This window comes from Chelonoidis abingdonii, chromosome 19 (assembly GCF_003597395.2).
Source record: "Chelonoidis abingdonii isolate Lonesome George chromosome 19, CheloAbing_2.0, whole genome shotgun sequence".
In the NCBI taxonomy this organism is placed as follows: domain Eukaryota; kingdom Metazoa; phylum Chordata; order Testudines; family Testudinidae; genus Chelonoidis; species Chelonoidis abingdonii.
In genome coordinates, this window is record NC_133787.1 from 32,117,160 (window position 1) to 32,140,909 (window position 23,750).

A 23,750-nucleotide genomic window follows, 5' to 3' on the forward strand; every position below is an offset into this window, starting at 1 on the left:
AAAATGCATATTTTGCAATTAATGTTCAGTCTAGTGTTTGTAATAGTGTCCAAAAATATGTGATTTTTACAACGTAACTGTAATTTTGCAGTAACTTGACTTCAGAATAAAAATGTATATTCTTAAATTTAAAAACAACTGTTGAGATTTTAAAAAAAATTACTCCCTGTAAAAACTGTGCACAGAAACTGAAACACAGTTTAATAATAAATTTCCATTGTTGTCAGACATTCTTTCTGGTTTATTCAGAAAGACTCAAATGGATATTACTCATACAAACCGATGCATTAAAAACAAGTGTGTGTTTCACTAAGCAGATAAACATCTCATGCATTTGCTGTTGTTTTTTTGCCAAATTTACTTATAGGAGGGAAAAAACACTGAGACCATAATCAACTTTTCATGGGTTAAATATCCATAAAAGTCCTCTTCCTACTCCTTAATATTGACTCACACTTTACTGCATACCCAAGGGACTGCATATTGTAAAAACAAGGAATGAGTAATCAGGAAAAAGATGTTTCCCCTCTTCAAAGTATTCACTAAAGCATTCCTCTTTTTAAAGTATCCAACATATAATGCTTGCCTGGCTTATGATCCAACTTGTACTACAGCATCTTCTATAGCAATTTTATTGACAATGTTCACTTAACCTAAACACAATGTAATATTTCTGCAAGCACGTTTAAAATATAAACCACATCCTAGAAGTTTCTCCAAGTGCGACTAGAGGGTGGTTGTTCAAATTCTCATTGGTTTAATAACAAGATGACATGGAAGACTAGAGATATCGTTTAGATTATTGAGATGTACCAAGAGGTATCAATGCATGTTCTTCAACAACTAGAGAAGGGACATTTTTTAAGACATCTTTGAAATTAATTCTTAGAAAAAATTATGAAACAGAAGTCATAGAACTCACTTGAGAAGTGACTCACTTGTTTTGACTGCCATTTTGGGTTTTTTGCTGTGGATAGGAGCACAATGGTAAGCATGTGTCCCGCAAACTAGATTCTTAAGGGCAATTAATTAAAATTTATCTACATCTAAGGAGCATTCTGCTCAGGGAGCATTCTAAAGAGCTGAGTTGCTATCGTAAACTACCAATCTCAGTTTACTTTAGCACAAAATAATGTATTTGTTCTCTGACAAAGGAGTTCTACAATAACATCAAGGCAAAACCATTGGGTGTGATTATCAAGTAATACATTTCTTGGGCATAAAGGCATTTCTATTGTGTCAATTACTAATTATGCTCCATTCATGGGTAGTTTATGATATTTCTTAATCCTTTCAACATGTTACTACTTAAATATCAGATCTCAAAAAATTCAAATATTGCTGGCAAATTGATAAGCCTAGAACAGAGCTCCGGCTATTAGCTTTTCGGTAAACAATCTAGCTTTGTTTTCAGGAATTTAAAATTGATTGTCTCATCCAGTAGACCACATGAATCATAAATGGCTTTAAGCTCCAAAATACTATACTATATAGTTTTTATTGACCCAAATGTCAATACTAATCTGGTTAGCTGGCAAGTTCATAATCACTAAATGTAATATTCACAATTCAGGATACTGGTAGGTTGAATAGTCAGTCAAGATATATATACAAATATTTCCTATTGTCATGGTAAAAGAGAATACACAATCAATTGTAAGTACTGAGCATTGGTAAATTTCTGTTACTTACAACAGCATTTAGTACTTATTCTATTTGAATCCTTCATTGTAAATGAAAATTCAGAAGATAATGCAATGCCAAAAATAACCATATTTACTAGTAACAAAGTAGAATTACTATATAATATTTAATCACTGGCTTCCACCTTCTATTCAAATTTCTCTCTCTTAACAAATTTCACATTCATGTGTACTACAGAAACATTCAAAAGGATGAGATCATACAACCAAAATGACAAATACTACCCAAGTGAAGGCAAACAGAAAACAGGGCGAAAACATAGCCACACCTGACAGCATCCATGTCATCTGTCAAGGCACTGTGACAAGGACCATGCTATTTACAGGTCAATGGTGCCTTGTAGAGAGGTGAAAACATCAAATCTGAAACCAGGTAACACAGTGCTGCTGACAACAGGGTCTCTATGAAGTCAAGATGAAATGGTTTTATCAAACCAGAATCTACTTGCTTTCTTCTCCATTGTCAACAAAGCTGTTATTGAGAAGATTATCACTTTTTAGCTGGGGGGATACGTCCCTCTGGTTGGGTAGACCTGGGGTTGTGAAGTCTCAGGAGAATCATTTATGTTACTGTAATGGCACCCAACTGCAAAGGAGCCTTTTGCCTCCTCTAACATTTTAATCAGTTTCTCCAAAATGTAGCCCATTTCCGGATGGTTTCTTTGCACACAAAAAATGCAGCTCCCATCCCATCCTATGCAAAGCAGAGGCTCCATGGGTGTTCACCACATTCCTGGGGAATGGTGGCTAAACAGGTCTAGGGGAAAAACTCCTAGTCTGAGCATTCTAGAGTATGTCCCATCAGAATCCATTTTGCTGGAATCCCCAGTTGCTTTTTTCCTGGACAACCCTGCCCAAGAGCAAAGCTGATCCATCCTAGTCTGCTAGCACCTTTCTGATCTAATAAAATGGTATCAGGCTGACATTACTCAGAATCTAAGACTTCTTCACCCAGTGGATCCCCCTCTTCCTCTGCATGGTATCCAAACCCTAATGGGTTTCCCAAACATTTCAGATTAGAGGCAAAGCAGAGGTGGAACACAAGGTACCTAGCAAGTTTCCTCTTCTGAGAAATTTCTCTGAAGGACTCCTCACCTCAAATAAAGGGGGTGTAAGCTGGGAAGAAGGGAGTAAATGCCTTTCAGAGCAAGTTGGTGAGCCTTCCATGCTCCAAGAAAGGAGCAAAGTGGAACGGAGAATCTGTTCCATATTTCGCTCTCCATAAAGACATTGTTTCATGACATTGACTACCCGTCTGTATCTACTGGAGGAGGGTCTTGAAGCCAGTCATGGGCAGCTCCATTAATAGTGGCCACTCCAAGAGTGGGATGGTTGAAAGAAGCCATGAGAAAACCTCCATTTTCCTGGTGGTGGCCGTTGATGCGATGGGACATGGAGGAAGTCAGCAGCCAGTGGACCAGAAGGAAAGGGGAGAGGGGCTGGAAGGGTGCCATTGTCTCCTCACGGTTCCCTACAGGTGGCCATTGAGGGTTATCAGACCTCCATGTCCTTGATAGCAGTCCTTGGGTGGATGGGGCTTGAAGTTAGCCCTAGTCACCTTGGGTTCCTTCATGGTGGCCACCCTGCCCCTGAGGGAGATGGCAGCCACCATCTCCCCCGTGCTCCCAGAAATCCCTAACCCTCCACTGCCACCCTGCAAGCCCCATAGCCTGCCTTGACCTTGGGCTGGAGGCCGGTCTATCTCCCGCCTAGCTGCCCTGCCCTGGCTGTGCCGGTGTGGTGTCACCACAGGTCCGGGCTCCCTCCTCGCTCTTTCCTTTTTGGCCGTGGAAAGAGTTTGAAGCGCACCCGGCTGTCCGGGGAGGCGGCACGTCGGAGGGCCCGGGGACTTTCCCTGCGGCGTGTGTCGGGTGCAACCCTCCTCCTCGCCCTCCCTTAGGCCGGAGGGGGCACGGGAGAGGGGGGTGGCTGAAGCCAGCGCGAGAGAAGCCACAGAGCGCAGCGCCCCGCTCCAGAGCTGGTTACGCCAGCCAGCCCCGCCGCCCGCCCGCTGCCTCCCTCTCTCGCCGTCTCTCCTCGCCTCTGATTCTGCGCACAGCCGGCCCCAGCGCCTGTCATTCTGCAAAACACAGTTTACTCCACGGCGAGCGGGGGAGACAGAGGGCGAGGTGGCGAGGAGGCAGCTGAGAAGCCAAGTCCCGCAGCCCAGCATGGCTTCGGGGGACCTTTACGAGGTAAGGGAGCAGCGGGGGGAGCAGCCCCGGGCCAGCTGCACGCCGCAGCCGGGCGGGCAAGGGCGGGTGGGGAGGGGAGGCAGCAGCAGCAGCGGGGGGTTTGTTTCGGAAACGCTTAGCGGAGCCTGGTTAGTTCCTGAAGAGGGGAGGAAATCGCCCAGGCGGGGGTGGGGAGAGCCGGGCTGGCGTGTGCGCTGGGGCGGGGGGGACCGGGATGGAGCGCTCCCCTCCCTCCCCCTGCCTGGCTCCCTCTGTCTCTCGCGCTCCCTACTTTCCGTGGGGCTGGAGCGCAGCAGGCCTTGCAGGAGGGAGAAGGAGGAAGGAGTGAGCGCGAGCTGGAGTTAGCGGTAGGATGGGAGGTGTCACCCGCCCGGAGAGTGGAGAAAGTCCAGGTAAAGTCAGCGGCGGCGCTGGACGTGCTGAATCTGCAGATTGGTGCGGAGGAGAGGGGGAAATGCGCCGCGGCGCTGCTGGGGAGGGAGGCGCAGGGATGGAGGCGGCTCCGCGCCTGGCCGTGCAAAGTGCAGGAGCAGACGCCCGGCTGCTTCACCTTGCGCCTGGGGGGCGGCTGGAGGTGGAGGCTGGGGGTGGGAGAGAGATCGGGGGCTTTGCGGGGAGGGGATCGGGGCAGCTGGCAGGGGGGCGGGGGTTGCTGTCAAAGTTTGGCAGGTCCCTGGTGGCTGGTTGGACCTCAGCGGCTAAGGGAGGAAGGGAAAAGCTGGAGCTCGTTGCATCCTGCCCATCTTTGGTTCCAGGCGCCCAATTTGTACCATGCACAAGTCTGGCTGCTCCTATTGCGCCAGAAAAAAAAAGCGCTGGAGTTCCGACTAAAACGAAATCTGGCCGTAGGGTCTTGCTGGATCCAGCCAAATTTTGACCCTGAGCACCCAATTTTAAATGTCCAAAGCAAGAGCAAGTCTAGTCCCTGCTGCTGGTCCACAAGAGAATTTGGACCAAGGCACTGCAAATACCTGGGACCAGAGAATGGATCCAGCTGAATCTTGTCAAAATGTGGTCCAAGCCCCAAATTCCATCACTGAAATAAAAAAAAATTATATCTGGTCCTATAACTGCTACTGAATCAGGATGCATCAAGGTCCACCTTTTCTTAGTGAAACTGGAATGGCTAGACTTCTTCTTTGTTTAAATTGTACAATATGAGACTTGCAACCAAAAATTGTCCAGTTCCATCCAAGTGTCAAGGTTTCTGCAGCGCTCATATACCAGGATGCGCCTGTGTCTGGTGCAGTAAGAGTAGCTAGGCATGTTCTCTATTTTAATCATAGAATTTGGGGTCTTGCATCAAAAACTCTCAGGATCTGTGATCAACTTTTCCCTTTTACCCTGGCTGTTGCCTTTGAAATCCTCTAACAAAGGGCGTAATTAATGTATGATATTGATCAGTTGTGTTTTTCTTGTGCTGAACTGGACTTTGTTTCCTTGAAGTAAGTAGAACTTGGACTGTTATAAGTGAGATATGCTCAGAGATGTGTACTGATCTAAATTAATATTGTCAACTTGTTTTTCCTGGTTCTTCATAGATTTTGTAGTGTCAGTTTGTAATTAGTTATTAACGGCATTGTGTCAACTTTATCTGTGCTCTGACTCCATTGTAGTCTACGGGAGATCTATCAAGGATGACTTAGGCCCATAACTTTCAGTGAAGTAAAGGTTTGGTTGGACTCTTCTTTTACTGTCTATTTGTAACTTCTGGGAAGCATGGAGAAGTTTTAGATAATCTTGCATCCCAGAGACATTTTAGTACGTTTAGATTGGTTCTGGAAGGAAACAAACACATACCGCTGACATTGACGCTGGCTGTGTTATTACAGCTCCTATTCATTAATTAAAATCTGTGCTCTGTTATGAGTCCTGTGTTACTCTGAATGAGCAGATAGCCTATAGAAATGGGAGATGGGCTCTGCATTTAATATTGTGTATTGTGTGGAAATTTTGTAAGTAACAACGTGCCATGAAAATGCTATGTGAAATCCAGACTTGCAACCTAGGAAGCATATCGAAGTATGATCATTTTAAAGGCTCTAGTCTAGGCTGTGAAGCCATCTTTGACTGTACCATGAACTTAATTTAGGCAATGTTGAATGCTGTGGATTATTCTTGATCGTTCCCTTTGGGCTGTTTTTGCTTATCAATATATAGTAGAGAAGAGTTGTATTCATCAGGACAGGTCAGTGAAAGAATGAATCTCCACCTCTACTTTGTTCATATGTCTAGAACATGACCTTCTGAGATGGTACATGATGTTACATCATTGCATTTATGTTAAGCTGCTGGGAAACGTATGTATAGTGCTTATGTTAGCAATTCAATCTATGTGGTGTAAAAGCCTTTCTACTGTGAAGGTACTTGTGACTGGGGTCAGAGCCTGGAAAGCTGAATAGTTTATATTTTGATATGCTGCAAGTTGGCAGTTGTTAGGCTCTGGTTAAATGATTGCTAAACTTTCCCACACGCGCGCACACAACCCCCCACATCTAAAGATCTCTTTGGGTTTTCTGAAGTCGTTAGAAAGAGGCTTCTAACAGTTGTGTAGGTAGTGATGTCAAATATCAGTTAGGTAGCATAAGAGATGATGTTATCACCATGAACATGTGGTGTGTTTGGAGTCCATACCTTATTTGTTGGTTGTATGTGACATTGTTTTGTTGCTTTTTTGGCCAGCTAAAATGTTCTGATGTCAAGATGCGTATTAAATAGCTTATGATTGTCACCTTTAACAGGTTGCTCTTCTGAATGATCTGGGGCTTAAAGCACTCTGCATAACATTTTTAATTGTAGATACACCTTATGAATCTACTAAGTATGTGTAGAACTGCCTTAACAATATCTCAGTCCTTCAAAGATTTTTACTGAAGTTCAATGAATCAGGCAAGAGCAGTTGTAAGCAATTGGTATTGTTTAAAAATTATTTTACTACAGCTGATTATGGTTACAGTAGTTATGACTAAAAAGAGTACACTGTATTATTACCATCTAACCCATGTAAACATTTTTCCTTGGTTGTATCTACATTATGTAACATATGAGAAATGTAATTCAGTGCAAACTAGATATGTGATTTTACATATATAACAATTCATCCATTTTGTATTATTCAATTATTTTAAAAACAGAATTTTTTTCAACGCGGTGTTGACTTGAAGATAAATTTAGCTCCTGTGTCGAGCTTAAAGGAAATGAAGATTACAGCCAAAACAACAATAATATTTTATGTTGTCCTGCTACACTTTTCAATATCAAATGGCTTCTAGCCATCTCTGCTTGAAATATGTTCTATTTCTTTAGAATTACAAATTAGTTTTCATTTATTCTACAAAATGAAGAGCACCTAGAGACTTCTATGCTTATTGATAATAGGGTTCTAGGTTTGTGTATCTTTGAATCCAGATGTACTACACTTGAGAATGTCTTGCATCAGATATTATTAGAAAGTAGGTGCTAATTTTGAAGACAACCGAAACAAATATTCTTTTTTGTGTAGAAATTCAGTTAAGGATTTCCCTTGAAGAAATTTTAGATAAAATTGAAGTGGGGAGAGGCACTCAGATATTACGATGATGAGCACAGTGTAAGAACCAGAATAGAATAGAATAGAATCTCAAGCACAGTTATGCATTCACAGGTTGAACAAAAGGCCAGTTCTTGTTTGCTCGTTTTTGACGTAATTATGACTCTGAGCTTCTCCTGGTGGGTGAGGAGGTTCTTTATTACGTCGATATATTCTCAGGAGATGTAATCTTTTTTAATATTTAAGAAATACACAGCACAGTATTTAGACCAATAAAAATTTAAATACATGTTTTGGCAACAGCATATCCACAGTGACCTTCAGTAGCATAGCACTGTTGAGCTTTCTAGTTTAGACAGCTTGTTGAATGTATTGATATAATGTCTTTTTTAATCTCAGTAACAGAGAATAGGTAAAATAAGAGTAAATTTCAACATTGCTCATTGGTGCTATGAGTTTTGCTGTCATTGCCTTGGTATATCCTTTTGGATTCTCCATCTTGAGTTCAGTTCCAACACTTAAGACCTTCTCTTAACAGAATTAGGTTGCTTAAGAAGGCTATTGCACTGGTATTAAATATGAGATGACAGTATAAGAAACAAAACTTTTACTTCAAACCACTGCACACAAGTTTTTTCTAGCAAAGAGAATGCAATTTAGTGCAATAAAACATAAGCTCTGGTTTATGATGATGATATCTGATATCATTTATCAATAACATGCAGAAGCTTTTGAAGATCACAAGCATTTTTGTTTTGAAGTGTAGTTTTTATTTTGATCTAAAATTTTCTATATTTTATCATTGTTTATAATAAACCAACATAATCAGAGCTTTTGGAACAATGAGATCAAAACTTAAACATTTTCTCATAGTTCTTTAAAACTATTGGAAATTCCAATTATGGTAGTTTATTAAACAGTATCTTAATTCAGCGATGTAATAAATTAGCAGCTAAGTCTCTCAAGAGGAATGTGGCAGATAGATATCTCTGGACCACAGTAATTTCATCATTATTTAAAACTATTAGCCACTAAAGTGCTATTTTATTTGGAAAAGTGACTTTTTAAAAATGTAACTGTCTTAATCAAAAGATACAATGCCAATGTATATTCATGTGTACCTACATCAGTGACAAAAATAAGATTTAACTACATTTTACTCCTGTTAATATGGCTATGTGAGAGTGAGTTGCAGTCTATTCCCACTCACCTCATCAACAGGATTGTTAATTAAGCTCCAAGTGAGTTGCAGTGTCAAATTCTTCTCTCAATTATACCTGTGCTCACTGCACAGCTATCAGTGAGGATAGAATCTGAAAACAGTGGTGCTCCACAGATGTAAATCAGGGCAGAATATGGCCCACCAAATATTTGTAACCTGTCTTGATGTGTAAATCAGAAAGACTACAACTTGAATTTCACATTCCCGTTTGAGTTTACAGAACTAGGGTTTAGAAATTGACTTTTGGCTTGTAACCGAGTTAATGTGATTACCAGTCTGTAATAAAGATGGAAGCACACAATGCTCTTTTCATGGAGTCACTTTTCAGTATAGAGCCACACTTTAAACTGCTGTTATCTTATGGAAAACATTTGGGAAGGGGGAATCTATTTTAAAACAATTTCACGCTCTCGTCTTTCATTACAGAGGTGACTTACTTGAAAACAGAATGTTTGTTTAAGAAGTAAATATACTTATTTCCAAACGGAAGTCAACCTCTTTAGTGACATAACAATTGGTTGTTGTGGGAATATGTGTGATGTCACAAGCAGAGAATGATGACTTCAGGAGCAAATGGTTGTATAAATAATGAAAATTCTTTCGGAGTGAGGGCAGAAAAATATAGTATATCAAGACAGATTCTCAGCTGGTCTAAATTGGTATACTTCTATTGACTGTAATGCTGATTGCAATAGAAATAAGCCTATTTACACTGGCTGCTGATCTGGCCATATTACATTTAGCAAAATTGCTGCTAAAGAGAATGCTTTATCAAGTCTCTTTAGGAAGAATCAGCTATTTAACTGACCATAAACTTACTTCTGTAGCATTGTGTCATTGAAGGATTATCACAATCAATAGTATTTAGGAGACTTAATTTTACTTAAATTAAGATAACTTGTAGAAATATTACTTTAGTTCAGTTGGTAGAAGTCTCAAAATGGAGTGAAGCTTTCTGGATACAAATCCACATTAAATTTGATCTTGTACCCAGTGGTGACAGTGATATGTAGTTCTAGATTGGTTAATCAGCTGGATAAGAGGTTAAATTTAGGTGTCAACCTGTCAGTAAGAAGTTAAATTGAGATTTCTTCTACTCACGTGTTGTAGTTCCGCATATTAAAGCAAAGTTTCTTAATACTCTCAGAAGAGAATAGGGGATAACTCTGCCAATATTCCCTCTCAAGACATGTCTACATAATTGCTGCTACAATGGCACTGCAGCTGTGCCACTATAGTGCTGTAGTGTAGATGCTTCCTACATTTCCATTAATGTAGATAATCCATCTCTCCAAGAGGGGGTAGCTATGTCAACAGAATTCTTCTGTTGACCAAGCCACATCTGCACCAAGGTTTAGGCCAACCTAACTATAGTACAGTACTCAGGGCACAAAATTTTTCACAGCCCTGAGCGATGTAGTTGGGTCAATCTAATGTTTAAGTGTAGACTAGGCTTAGTAACAGACTCTGGTGTCAAAAGCTATGTAAAACATTATGGTGAACGCAACGACTGTCATGTTTACCTACATTCTTACTGTTTTACCAGTATCCAACTTCCTCGTTGCATTGGAAATTGCTTGGGACTTTTTGATTATGAAAAGACCTATTGTAAACCAAATGATTTTCTATCGCATTAGTGTTTTATGATCATCTTGATGAAGTTCTTTCATCCAGAGCATGATATATTCTCCAAATGTAGGTTAACTCAGGAATGTGCATGAGATAGCCATGTTCCTGATTGGATAAACTATTGGAAATATACTTTCTATTATAGTTAAACCACCATTAAGTATACAAAATGAACTACATTTCTCAAAAGAAATTAAACTCAGTATATTTCCTTTCACTGTCTAGGTACATATATAATCACATCACAACTTTTCTGATAGCTTTTGGTGAACTACAAAAATGTAAAAATACAAAATGCATTGCACTTAGATTGGTGTTTTATTCAAAATTGTCATGTAATTATGTAATTGTTTGTGTTTTGTAAGTTAAAATATATTTAGAACAAACCTAATACAAATAATTGTGAAATTCAAATGCGATCTGATACTGAGAAAAATTAGCTGATTTTTTTTTTTCATCAAAGGCGGAATTGTAATGGCTAACTACTCAGTGAATAATGTTTCTTTGTCCATTCATTTGACTTTTAACGTTGTTGCATTTTCTTGGCTTTGTATATTTTCATCAGTGTAGATTATTTGTTGTCACCTCTTACCCATATATTTTGGGAAATAATTTTATAATATATTTTATGCCATAAGCTGGATGAAAGACTTAACTATTCTTTTTATTTAAGTGTGTGGAATTATGTAAAGTTCATATCAAACCATTTAAACGTGTAATATTTACAATGGTAGAAATGATGATCAAACTGTATGTGCCCCAACATGTTTTACACAAATAAAAATAAGATTATTCTTTCTGTCTCCTAGAGAAAGAAAACTAGTCTTTTAATTTGTTTACCAACAGTGCCACAATAGCTATGTTTATTCCAAAGCCCTTATCGTATAAATGGCTAGTGTTGTAAGGCTGTGGGGGAAATATGGTGTGTCTATTTTCTTTTATCACACACCAACTGTAATGTTGTCATTGTTAGATACAGTGTAGAATTCAGTCTTCTGTAGTTATTAGTTATAATTTAAACAGTGACCTGTATATTGCAGGGTATATTTAAGGTTTCTCATAACTTTCTTGACGTTGTTTAGGTTGATACAGATGGACAGTGTAGGAGCCAGTGATTCTGGTTGTAACTTAGCAAAGCAGGGGAAATAGATCACCCATTAGAGTAAATCCTGATACAGGAATAGCATGGGGTTACTTAGTGATAGACAATGACAATGAAAATAGTGCTGAAAAAATGTCTGCCAAAAATACCCTTTTCTTTGCAAACTGCTGTTATATCACTTGGGGTGTGATTTTTGCTGTGCCTCTTGGAGGTCCAGCACAAAACCTGCAGCCCAGAGGGAGTGGGGACTAAACTGGCTTTAAGCCACCTTTGTATGCCCCTCATGCTAGGTTGTTCCTTAGGCTGGTGCAACCTCTGGCACAACTTAGGTAGCCCATCCTCAGCTGCCTATGGATGGCAGTGTCACCCAGACTCTCCACATGCTGCGGCATGTGCAAATATGTTATGCTTAATAGACAGTAGTAATAAACTTGACTGACCACCTCAATTCTGGTTGAAAATCCTTGCAAAAGAAATTATGATAAATTAAAAAGGCATTTTAGTGATACGTGTAGAATGAGTTGACTTGTAAAATCAATGTTGTTGTAAATATATATTAATGAAAGAAGGTATTTCTAATGGCCTAAAATATCTTTCACCTCTTTTATAATTTTGCTTTGAATAGAAAAATCATTTCAAGATCTGTGCTGGGAGGATTTATTCCAGGGCTTTCAGTTAATTTAGATTTTGGGGTGCATCTTCAGAAGTATCACACTCTATAGAATTTTATGTTTTCTTCCCATTAATCTGAAAAGACCTCGTTTGCTGTTGTGTGAAAGTGGTAGTGTATTCAAACTTTTATTTTAGTAACATTGCACAGAAACCTTATTAAATGGGTATATACTTTTTCCTTATTACCCTTCTTATAAATGCTGATTATCAATATATTTTAATGTAAACAGCTACCTCTTGTCCAGCAAATCTGCTCTATTTCAGTGAGGCCAGAATTCATTTTTTACAGCATCACATTCTCATTCACTGTGATGAACAGTGATGTTATGAGCTATGCTCTGACATCAGTGAGTATAACAGGCTGATTGTAAAGGAGATAGCTTCTGTTCACATAGCTTATTAGTCACCCATGATAGGGGAAGGAGGACAAAAAGAACATGACTGTATGATAAGGTTTGGTAAAAGGATTACCTTTTTTAATGTTTAACGCAGTTTAAATTATAACTGATAACTACAGACAACTGAATTCTATAGTGTATCTATTAAAGATTACCTTTTTTAATGTTTAATGTTGGGAGATGGATCTTCCCCTAAAATGTTGAGTGTTTGGGGTTTCCTCAAACTAATAACAGAATGTCTTAAAATTATTAAAACCTCATTAATTTATAGGATTGAATAACAAGATGTAGTATAAAAATCATTACATTTAACAAATGAATATACTGAATGAATATATAAATGAATTCCTCTTTCAGAAACCTCATTGTGACAGGATAGCAGGTGTTTCAGTGTCAGAAATGTGACAAGAAAGGTGGAGCATATCCTGAATACTGCTGGGGAGTTCCTGCTGAGTGTAGTTCATGTAGGAACAAAGTGCACAAATGGAGTTTTGCTAGAATCAAGAATGACTTCTGGCACTTTTGAAGAGGGAGTCAAGGCAGGTGAACATCTCAGAAAATTTTCTGATGACAAGTATGAGTAGAGAGAAGATATTGGAGGTTAACGGATAGAAGCATGGATGGAGGAGAGTTGGTGTTCATGGATCATCAGAATGCCTTCTGTGATGAGAAGAGACTGTATCTGATGGTTTCCACTTAAACAAGGATGTAACAAATTCCCAGTTTCAAAAATGGCAGGTATTGTTATGGCAGCTATAAATGAAGTAGTCACATATGAGAATAGATGCTTTAGCATAACTCCAATAGTCAAATATGTACTTTCATCTTATACCATAAGACAGATGAGGAATACAGTCTGCATCACAAGTTAAGTACTGTAATCAGAATGACAGGAATTATAGAAAAAGGTGCATTCATGTACTAGTGTCTCCACAAAAATACAAGGAGACTGGGAAATAACCCAGAAGTTCCCGAAGTAATACTAAATTATGGAGATTATTACAAAGAGGACATACCTGAAACTTTGTGGGTTGAGTCCAATAACAGAAAACTGGAGCATAACAATCTCAGTTGGGGCATGATCATTTACTCCCATTTTGGAATGTCAGATGCACTCTTTGTAGAAAAGGAAGTGGCAATGGAGAGTAGGAAGTACAATATTTACCAAGTCAGTGAAATACACTTCACTGGCAAAAATAGTAGAGAAATACTTAGAGATACAGAAAGAGAAAGACAAAAGAAAATATAATGGCCATTTGCTGCAAATCCTCAGGATTGGAGAAATGCAAGAATGAAAACTTTTTGGCACAAATTTCAGTGAACTCTGTACTGCAGAATACCTATCACAAGAAACAAGTTAGTTACCCAGATAGCTATTGGGTAGCCAATATGGCTAAATGTGCTTCAATATTCAAAAGGTCCTTACTCCCAGCTTACGTAGAAGACAGCACTTTGATCCAAGGAGTCAAGAAGCGGAGATTCCAACCCTGTGAAAAATCATCCTGGATAAACATCTTGCTGGTGAGAACAAAAGAAAAGGAACTTTTTGAGAACACAAGGATAACAAGGAAGTTCTTGGAGCTATTGATTACAAGCTACTTGAATGCAGCATAGTAAGGAATGCTTCACAGAGTGCAACAGAACTAGAGGATTAGAATTCAAAGCAGCAAATTTGGGAGAACTGAGAAATTTTAGTGAGCAATGGGAAAAAGTATGAAAATCCCTGAGTGTAGAAGAAGACTGGAGAATCCTAAGAGACACCAGAGAAAAAAAAATCCTGTGAAAAAAGAAGACTGCAGGGAACAAACAGTGATCAGTGTAACTTCATAAGAGACAACTCGCAAATGTGAGGATAACAGCTTTGTTCAGGAAATGAAAAAGAAGGGAGATAACCAAACAACAGCACACAAAGTCCATTAAGGCTTGCAGGAAAAAGTTAAGGGCAGCAGAAAATAGAATTTGTTAATGTTAGGATTCAGTGGATTAAAATCCTTTTTAAAAATATCAGAGATGGGGAATATGAGGAAGAAAGGAAGCCTATTAACGAATGAGGAGGGGGATGATGGCTGAAATACAGAATGGTTTTGTTTTAATCTATCTGTAAAAGGAAAACTAAAGAAAAGAGATTGAGGCAGCTAGGAGGGAAAGAAAAGCTTGAAAAAAATTAGCTACTGGGATAGGGGGGCTCCAAGCCGGTGCAGAGGGTTGCGGCGCAGGAGAGGGTGAGAGGTGCAAACTCTGGGAGGATGTTTGGGTGCAGGAGAGGTCTCTAGGCTGGTGCAGGGGATTGGGGTGCAGGAGAGGGTGAGAGGTGTGGGCTGTGGGGGGGGGTTGGATGCAGGAGGGGGCTCCAGGCTGGTGCAGAGTGTTAGTGATCAGTGACTTATAATGTTACACTGGGAGGATTTTCTCCTATATTACACACAAAGTAACAAAGGAATGGTTCTGGCACAGTTTTTTTTAAATACTGTTTGGCATTTCATATCAGGGCATGGTCGTCTGCAGTATATTGTGGAAGTCATGGATCTCCCACAGAAAGGGTCACAGGGTTAGAACAATAGAATCATAGAAGACTAGGGTTGGAACAGACCTTAGGAGGTCATCTAGTCCAGCCCCCTGCTCAAAGCAGGACCAACCCCAACTAAATCATCCCAGCCAGGGATTTGTCAAGCCGGGCCTTAAAAACCTCTAAGGAAGGAGATTCCACCAACTCCCTAAGTAACCCATTCCAGTGCTTCATCGCCATCTTAGTAAAATAGTTTTTCCTAATATTCAACCTAGACCTCCCCCACTGCAACTTGAGACCATTGCTTCTTGTTCTGTCATCTGCCACTACTGAGAACAGCCGAACTCCATCCTCTTTGGAGCCTCCGCTTCAGGTAGTTGAAGGCTGTTATCAGATCCCCCCTCCACAAGGCACACTGTTGACTCATATCCAGTGTCTTGTTCACTATAATCCCCAGGTCCTTTTCTGTGGAACTACCATTTAGCCAGTCAGTCCCCAGCTTGTAACAGTGCATGGGATTCTTCCTTCCTAAGTGCAGAACTCTGCACTTGTCCTTGTTGAACCTCATCAGATTTCTTTTGGCCCAATCCTCCAATTTGTCTAGATCACTCTGGTCCTGATCTGTACTCTCCAGCATATCTACCCTTCCCCTTATCTTAGTGTCATCCGCGAACTTGCTGAAGGTGAAATCCATCCCATCATCCAGATCATTAATGAAGATGTTGAACAAAACCAGCCCCAGGACCAACCCCCGGGGCACTCCGCTTGATACCGGTTGCCAGCTAGACATTGAGCCATTGATCATTACCTGTTGAGCCCGACAATCTAGCCAGCTTTTTATCCACCTTATAGTCCATTCATCCAATCCATATTTTTTTAACTTGCTGGCAAGAATACTGTGGGAGACCGTATTAAAAGCTTTGCTAACGTCAAGATATATCACATCTACCAGTTTTCTCATATCCACAGAGCCAGTTATCTCATCATAGAAGGCAGTCAGGTTGGTCATGCATGACTTGCCCTTGGTCAATCCATGTTGACTGCTCCTGATTACCTTCCTCTCCTCCAAGTGCTTCAAAATGGATTCCAAAATGCTCCATGATTTTTCCAGGGCCTGAGGTAATGCTGACTGATCTGTAGTTCTGCAGATTCTCCTTCTTCTCTTTTTTAAAGATGGGCACTATATTTGCCTTTTTCCAGTCGTCTGGGACCTCCCCCGATCGCCACAAGTTTTCAGAGGTAATGGCCAATGGCTCCGCAGTCACATCAGTCAACTCCCTCAGCATCCTTGGATGCATTAGATCTGGGCCCATGGACTTGTACACGTCCAGCTTTTCTAAATAGTCCTTAACCTGTTCTTTCACCACTGAGAAGGATGACCAGACAGCAAATGTGAAAAATTGGGACAGGAGCCTATATAAGAAAGAGACCCAAAAATCAGGACTGTCCCTATAAAATCAGGACATCTGGTCACCCTACCATTGAGGGCTGCTCACCTCCTCCCCATATTGTGCTGCCCTGGCAGTAGTCTGGAAGCTGACCTTGTCTGTGAAGACTAAGGCAAAAAAAGCACTGAGTACTTCAGCTTTTTCCACATCATCTGTCACTAGGTTGCCTCCCCCATTCAGTAAGGGTACCACCTTCTTCTTGCTAACATACCTGTAGAAACCCTTCTTGTTACCCTTTGCATTCCTTGCTAGCTGCAACTCCAATTGTGCTTTGGCCTTCCTGATTACACCCTTGCATGCTCGAGCAATATTTTTATACTCCTCCCTAGTCATCTGTCCAAGTCTCCATTTCTTGTAAGCTTCCTTTTTGTGTTTAAGCTCACCAAAGATTTCTCTGTTAAGCCAAGCTGGTTGCCTGCCATATTTGCTATTCTTTCTGCACATCAGGATGGTTTGTTCCTGGCTCTTAATACGACTTTTTAAAAATACAGCCAGCTCTCCTGGACTTCTTTCCCCCTCATATTAGCCTCCCAAAGGATCCTGCCCCTCATTTCCCTGAGGGAGTCAAAGTCTGCTTTTCTGAAATCCGGGGTCTGTGTTCTGCAGCTTTCCTTTCTTCCTTTTGTCAGGATCCTGAACTCGACCATCTCATGGTCATTGCTGCCAAGGTTGCCACCCACTTCTACCTCCCCTACCAATTCTTCCCTGTTTGTGAGCAGCAGGTCAAAAGGAGCACGGCCCCTAGTTGGTTCCTCCAGAACTTGCACTAGGAAGTTGTCCCCAACACTCTCCAAAAACTTCTTAGATTGTCTGTTCACTGTAGTATTGCTCTCTAAGCAGATGCCAGGATGATTGAAGACCCCCATGAGAACCAGGGCCTGTTTGTCATAGCAGCAAAGACCTCAGTAACTTGCTTAGTAAACAGGTGCTTTGCACCAGGTTTCTCCCTTTATCAGTTTTTTCAGAATTTACTCCAGACCTTGCTGAACCCATTAGTGGCCTGTTAGTAATTTGGGAGGCACTAAGGGAATAAATAATGCCCTCAGATTTAGTACCAGGGATACTGCTTTGTGACCTGACAGTAGCAGAAGGGGCAGTAGAACAATCTGCCCCTCCCATGTCCTCAGTTAGTAAAAAATGTTCTGATGTCACAGCAAGAAGACTCAGTCTCCTCCCTGCCTGTTCTCTTGATGTGTCCTCTCCAGCAATAAACGACTTCTGGTGCCTTTCCCGTGCACTGACATGCACTTGCATCAGATGACAGATTAAAGCAGGAGTGCCAATGTGGCCTTGCCATCTCTCCCTGCTGAGAAAGGCTTTACAAACAGCATGTTGCACCACATTTATCAAGTGGATCACTGTGGAAATTACAAGTTAATAAGGAGGCAGCGTTTTTTTTTCTTCCACATGTAATAGATGTGAATTGTTCTTGTCAACCTTTTGCTTGAACATCAGTAGGACACACTTCCATCAATAAACATCACTGTTCACCATATGGATTGGGTCAGACCTGTTTCACAGTTTGTATGAACTATGGATTTTGCTGCCCCTTCAAGGAGTTGTTAAGAGAAGTGGAGTAAGACAATCTCTCCTGGATGGGTAATTTGTCTGCCTTTACCCAGCTTTGTCACAAGCAGGATCCTTTTCTCCATCAATATTCTCTGACCCTGCAACAACAAACTCGCTTTCTGACACCAAAGATAAGTATTTGCAGTGATTGTCAATGCTAGTACAGCTCTCATTATTAGACGTGGTATCAAATATCGTAGTACGTGTGTAGTTACCAGTTGTTGACAATCCAGTGTGGGCTGTGTTTTAAATTCTTCCACAACTGTGCCACTGTTATTTTCTCTGCTGTTCTAATCAAATGTCACTGACAACCTGCCATGGTTAGAAAACAAAGGCTTCTTTTGCTTGTGAACTGGACTTGCTATTTGTACACTTAACTGTGCAAATTTTCTCCAGGGCTGTCAACAACTGTTCTGGTAGCCTGTGTAGTGCACAGAGAAGAGGGACATTGCATAACGAACAATAAAAATACTTGTGCTACCCAAGTGCTTTTGGACTACCACCCCTGTCCTTCAATGTTAGAATGTTCACACCCCAATTCTTCACTGTCCATTTCAGGATTTGTGACTAAATCACAGTCTACAGGCGAAGGAGAAAATTCTTGGTAGCTGCTTCCATTCTCAGGCTACAACCAGAATTCCTTCAGTAACAGCTACCACTTTTGGCTCAGCATTACATTTTCTAGTGAAATTCTAGATTCCCAAATTAAACTGATTTCTTGTGTATCTCAATCAATCTGACAATGTCTATCCACATACAACCCCATTCTCCCCCTACATGTGCTTTTCCACTTGCTGTTGCTCCTGCTGGCCTCAGCAGATGGTCATTCTAAAATCTTGCAACATCTCTGCTATTCATGGGCTGAAATATGATAGTAATTATCTGATGAGATCTTAATTTGCATGTGTACCAGAATATCATACCTGAAAGTTTGTTTAAGACCAAGGGTTGTTTAAGACATAAAGCCAGAACAGTAGGGATGTGTTGAATGTATATTTGAACACATACACCTCTAAATGCAATGGCATTTGATTAAGGAGGTGTTCTACCAGATTTGTAATATTTGGTGTATCACCTTCCCAGGACTAGGTATTTATTTGATTGTTAAGACTCTCATCTATTAATATAGTAACAGTAAGGCCTAACTTTTCATATCCTCTCCAACTGATTCTTCTTTACTAGAATAGTAATAATTATACTCTAACAGGTAGCTTGGAGGGCCAGGCATCCTAATGGTTAGAGCATGTAGCTCTCAGTCCCCTGCTTCGTTGAGGAGCCTCAGTCTTTAAGGCATAGATGGACTCAGGCCCTCCCCCTCCACTGCGTCCCAATCCAGGGACCAATGTATGTCTACCCCTGAATGGGGGTGGGCGGAAGGTCCCTCCTAGCAGAGAGGCAAAATCCACTGCCCTAGGATAATTCCTATCAGTCTCTTCAGTTTGGGGTATGACCCCTCTAGTCCAGTTTATTGGGTGGTTTCCTTCTTATAAGGTGCCCTCTTGGGTCCTGGGCAGCACCCTACCATGTCCAGACTTCTTCAGGCAGGGCAGCAACAAGTTGGTGAGGGGGAGCTCCACAATGTCTGTGGGGTTCATTCACTCATTGTCTCAGGTGCTGGAGGCTCCTAGGTCCCCTTCGCAGTTTCCCTTGCCTGGGGAGACGTGCTTATTCCCTGTTGGCTGCCTTGACTGGCTAGCACTTCTTCCCCTCAAGTAGGGGGGCAATTAGCTCCCGCTTCTTCACCAATTAGCCGCAAACTGAGTCTGTCTCTCTTCTTTTCTCCCCACCTCCAGACTGGCATTGGCTGCAGGTATAGTGGGGCGGGGCTAGCTGGTCCCAAAGGCTCTCTTTAACCCCTGCTGTACTGGCTGGTAGTTTTCCTGCTCATCAGAGAGTCATATCTACTAATACCAAAAGCTGAAAAGCATGGTAAATATAACAAATAAAAAGCTTTATAGCTAAGTATAGTAAAAATTCCATTAAAAAAACCCTTCAGCTGAACATGGTTGACCTTACATTTCAAGGCGCTAGAGGGATTTGGTTCTGCATAGTTATGAACTGAGCATAGTTTAAATGATGCATCAAAAGCTAATAATGGTGTAATGTCAATGCTTTTTGACTTCTACTAAGGCATCATCCACAGCCTTCAGCACAGATGATTAGGGAAAGATCTGATATAAAAGATTCTAGTGTTTCTTAGGGGAATATGTCATTTACATATTTTAAAACATAAACTGCTAATGCTATAGTCTGATCTTTCCTTTCTTCCTCTTTATGAAGCCCCTTTAGAGGGGTTTTCAAACAGACAGCGAAAACAAGACAGTACTACCTGAGGGCCCAACCAAGAGAGAACATCCCAACCTGTGCAAGCCCCAAAGGGCCATGTGGATGCTAGCTGAATGGCAGCCTGATCTAGTCAAGGAAAGGATGGCTACTTGCAATAGAACACACGTGGAAAAAAAACAGCTCTATAGCGGGGAATTGGAGAATTACTTTGGGGGAGTGAAGAAGAGGAAAAGTGTTCATGTTAATGGGCTCCCATTTCCCTTCCACTACACAGTTCCTTGTGCCTCAGCTGGGCCGCTGCTTTTCCCTTCACTTTAGTGTTCACAACCCGAGGAAGTAGTAACCGTCCAGTGCAGCACAAGGATGGGAGATAGGTGGATCCTAGCCACCTTCCTGACCAGCAGGGGCAGGTAATTTAGGGCTTCCTGTTCCTGATCACCAGAGCTGACATGAGGAGGGACTCCTTCCAAGTGATCAAAATCCCTTCCTCCTCCCTTTTGCTGGGAGTTGGGGGAGAGAAATCTTCAACCCAGTGTCTTCGCCTTTAGTGAGTTCTAAAATAGATTTGTCAGCTCAGGACACTTCCACGGGCCCAACTTTACTAAAATTTTTCCCTGGCTGATTGAATATCAGAAGGCAACTTGTACCTCATTGTGGGTCACACTGAAAATGCTGGTACTCCACCTGGAACATCATCCCTTTGAGGATAGTTGCCATATTTTGCAATTAGCTGGGGAAGAGTTACATGCTTTGTCCATGAGATAGGGATAATAATAAGCTACTGTATGAAGATTGAGGCATTGATAATAAGGACATGTTTTTGTGGCTGTAGACCCAGAGAAACCTTTTACAGTCAAGCAGGGAAGCTTTTATAGGCAGGTAGCCTACTTTCTGTTAAACAGATGTTCAGATGACCTCTAGAATGCCAACAAGTGCTGGTCCATCTCTGTTAGATCCGTGACCAACAAATGTTGTTCCCTTTTACTTTAGTGAAAGTACCAAAGTTGTATTCCTTCATCTTATGCTGTGTCCTGTATCATCCTGTCTTTAGAACTTGAATTGGACTTCACAGAAGTTTTGTATGCAGATCAATGGCAGGACATGCTCTTTGCTTTTAGAGTGTATTTGACAAAAAAAAATACTGATGTTTTAACCAATTAGACAAAAATACATATTACAAACAGACATATTTTCTCACAACAGTGACTCAGAGAAAATTGCTAGAAATTGGAAAGTTATAAGTATAGTTAGATGAAAATTATATACCCTCTGTGATGTTTACAGACCATTTGTTTTAGTAAGTACAGATATATGCACATTTTTCTTTGTAGATTACCACTGTGAACATTCCCATCAAGCCTTAATTTTAAACTTGGTTTGAAGACATGAAGTCTCTAAGTAGTCATTCAAACAGTTAATGTGTAATAACCTAGGACATGCTTTTAAGGACATTAAAATGGTATCAGTAAAACTGGCTACATTATTTGCAGCTTCCAGAAACTATAAAATTCCTAGACAATATTAGAAAACTTTTAAAAGTATTAGAGAACAGAGTTTCTCTGATAGCCATTTCAAGTCCCTTCTTGGCACTCAGTTTGACAACTACACTTCTGAGTGATCGTTTTAAGTAGTGAACTAAAATATTTTATCAGTCATATAAAGCTGGCCAGGACCAGTGAACTCATATACCAACAAGGCGAGGCTACTTGAGTTATTTTGCCCTGTGGTGTTCACTGAGCTCTGAAATGCAGAGACCTGGCTTATTTCAGTGGAAACTCACTAGTGGTGAATTTCAGTGGAAAACAATTACTAAATTTTTGTTTCTTAATTCACAGTCTGCTCTAGGAGTTAAACAACAACATTTCCAAAGATGTCTTTATGTGTATCCAAGTGGTACAGTTTCACCAAGCTGTCTTTTAAAAGTGCCTGTGATAAACCTTTCTAATTCCAGAAGGAAATCTTCCTTCATTCAGCGTAAAACTCTATGAGGGAATTATTTGTGCCTTGTGAAAACTTTTCAGGGGTCAGCTTTAACCATGCCTCTCGTATTTTAAGGTATATTGAAGGGATATCGATCTTGATAGTGCTGTGTAAAGACCAACTCAACTCAAGCTCTTCCAATGAGTTCTGCACCAAACTGTGGAAATTTGAATAAAACCGACATCTAGAATACAAAATACATTTGATGTCCTTCCCTACATATTGATCATCACATTAGGTGTATCCTTTTAAAACTCTTGCATGTCAAAATATTCTTTACAACCACCTAAGTTCTGAACAGATTCTCGAATACACCACGAGTTTTACAAAAATTCAACACAAAGAAGACTGTTGATTTTTAAAAAGGCAGATTATTAAACTCTACAGGATTTATGTTACTCAGATACATGACTTTTTTTTTTTAGTGACTCAAACATGCATAACGCAGTAAGTTTAAATACACTCAAAGAAACAATAAGCACTTGGATTTTGAAATGCAAATGAGGAAGGTGTGTATTGTCATCCTACTTTAAAAAGAAAGGTTAAAGATTTATGCAAATATAAAGCAGAATATGGGCAAGTCTATAGGTATGTGCAGTGATCCAATATGCAGGAGATCTCAACCTTTTTCTTTCTGAGGCCCCCCAACATGCTGTCAAAACTCCATGGCCCGGCTGTGCCACAACAACTGTTTTTCTGCATATAAAACCAGGGCCAGCGTTAGGGGGTAGCAAGCTGGGCAATTATCAGGGGCCCCACACCACAGGGTGCACCACGAAGCTAAGTTGTTTCGGCTTCAGCCTCGGGTGGTGGCGCTTGGGGCTCCCAGCTGCATTCCTGCTTGGCGGGGACTCAGCTTTCTGCCCTGGGCCCTAGCAAGTCTAATGCCAGCCATGCTTGGCAGACCCCCTGAAACCTGCTCGCAGCCTCCCAGGGGGCCCTGGACCTCTGGTTGAGAACCATTTCAATATGGGACAACATGGGGAAACTATTCCTTTAGCCAATAGGACTGAATACATGGTTCCAGATGCAGTTTAGACAGCTACCAGCTGAAAACTGTGTTTTCACAGCTGCAACACAATGGTGGCAGAGAAATTAGTATTAAACATCTTCCTTGCAAGGTAGATGAAAATCAGTGATTTTTAAAAAAAATCAATTTTTTAATTTACAAATTTTTTAATTATATTTTTTAATTTAAATACAAGTGTGGGAGGAGGTTGGAAATAAGCATATTTAAAATTAAATCTGAAAATGACAACCTATGTTAAGGGCTAAATTCACTACAATCTATTAAAATGATTTAAATTACATTAAATAATATTAAGTGGTATATTTGCTGCCAAGATTTAAAGAAAGTCAAACCATCGCACCAGGGGAAGTCACTGACCAAGCTCCTGGAGCCAGAGTTAGACGAAGTGCTAAACCAGCTTTCAACAGCAATAGCCTCTTCGACAGGAGCAGAGAGAATATTTTCTTATAAGGGTACGTCTACACTGCACGATTATTTCGAA

General features: G+C 40.7%; 1 protein-coding gene across 1 annotated transcript in view; it reads left to right on the plus strand.

Moving 5' to 3' along the window:
- The first annotated feature begins 3,462 nt into the window (after window positions 1-3,462).
- CDYL2 (chromodomain Y like 2) overlaps window positions 3,463-23,750 on the plus strand; it is a 78,283-nt gene continuing 57,995 nt past the window's right edge. The window contains exon 1 of the mRNA XM_075073632.1: window positions 3,463-3,898. Coding sequence (XP_074929733.1) covers window positions 3,875-3,898 — 24 coding nt within the window. The 5' untranslated portion in view covers window positions 3,463-3,874. The remainder of the gene's footprint in view (window positions 3,899-23,750) is intronic.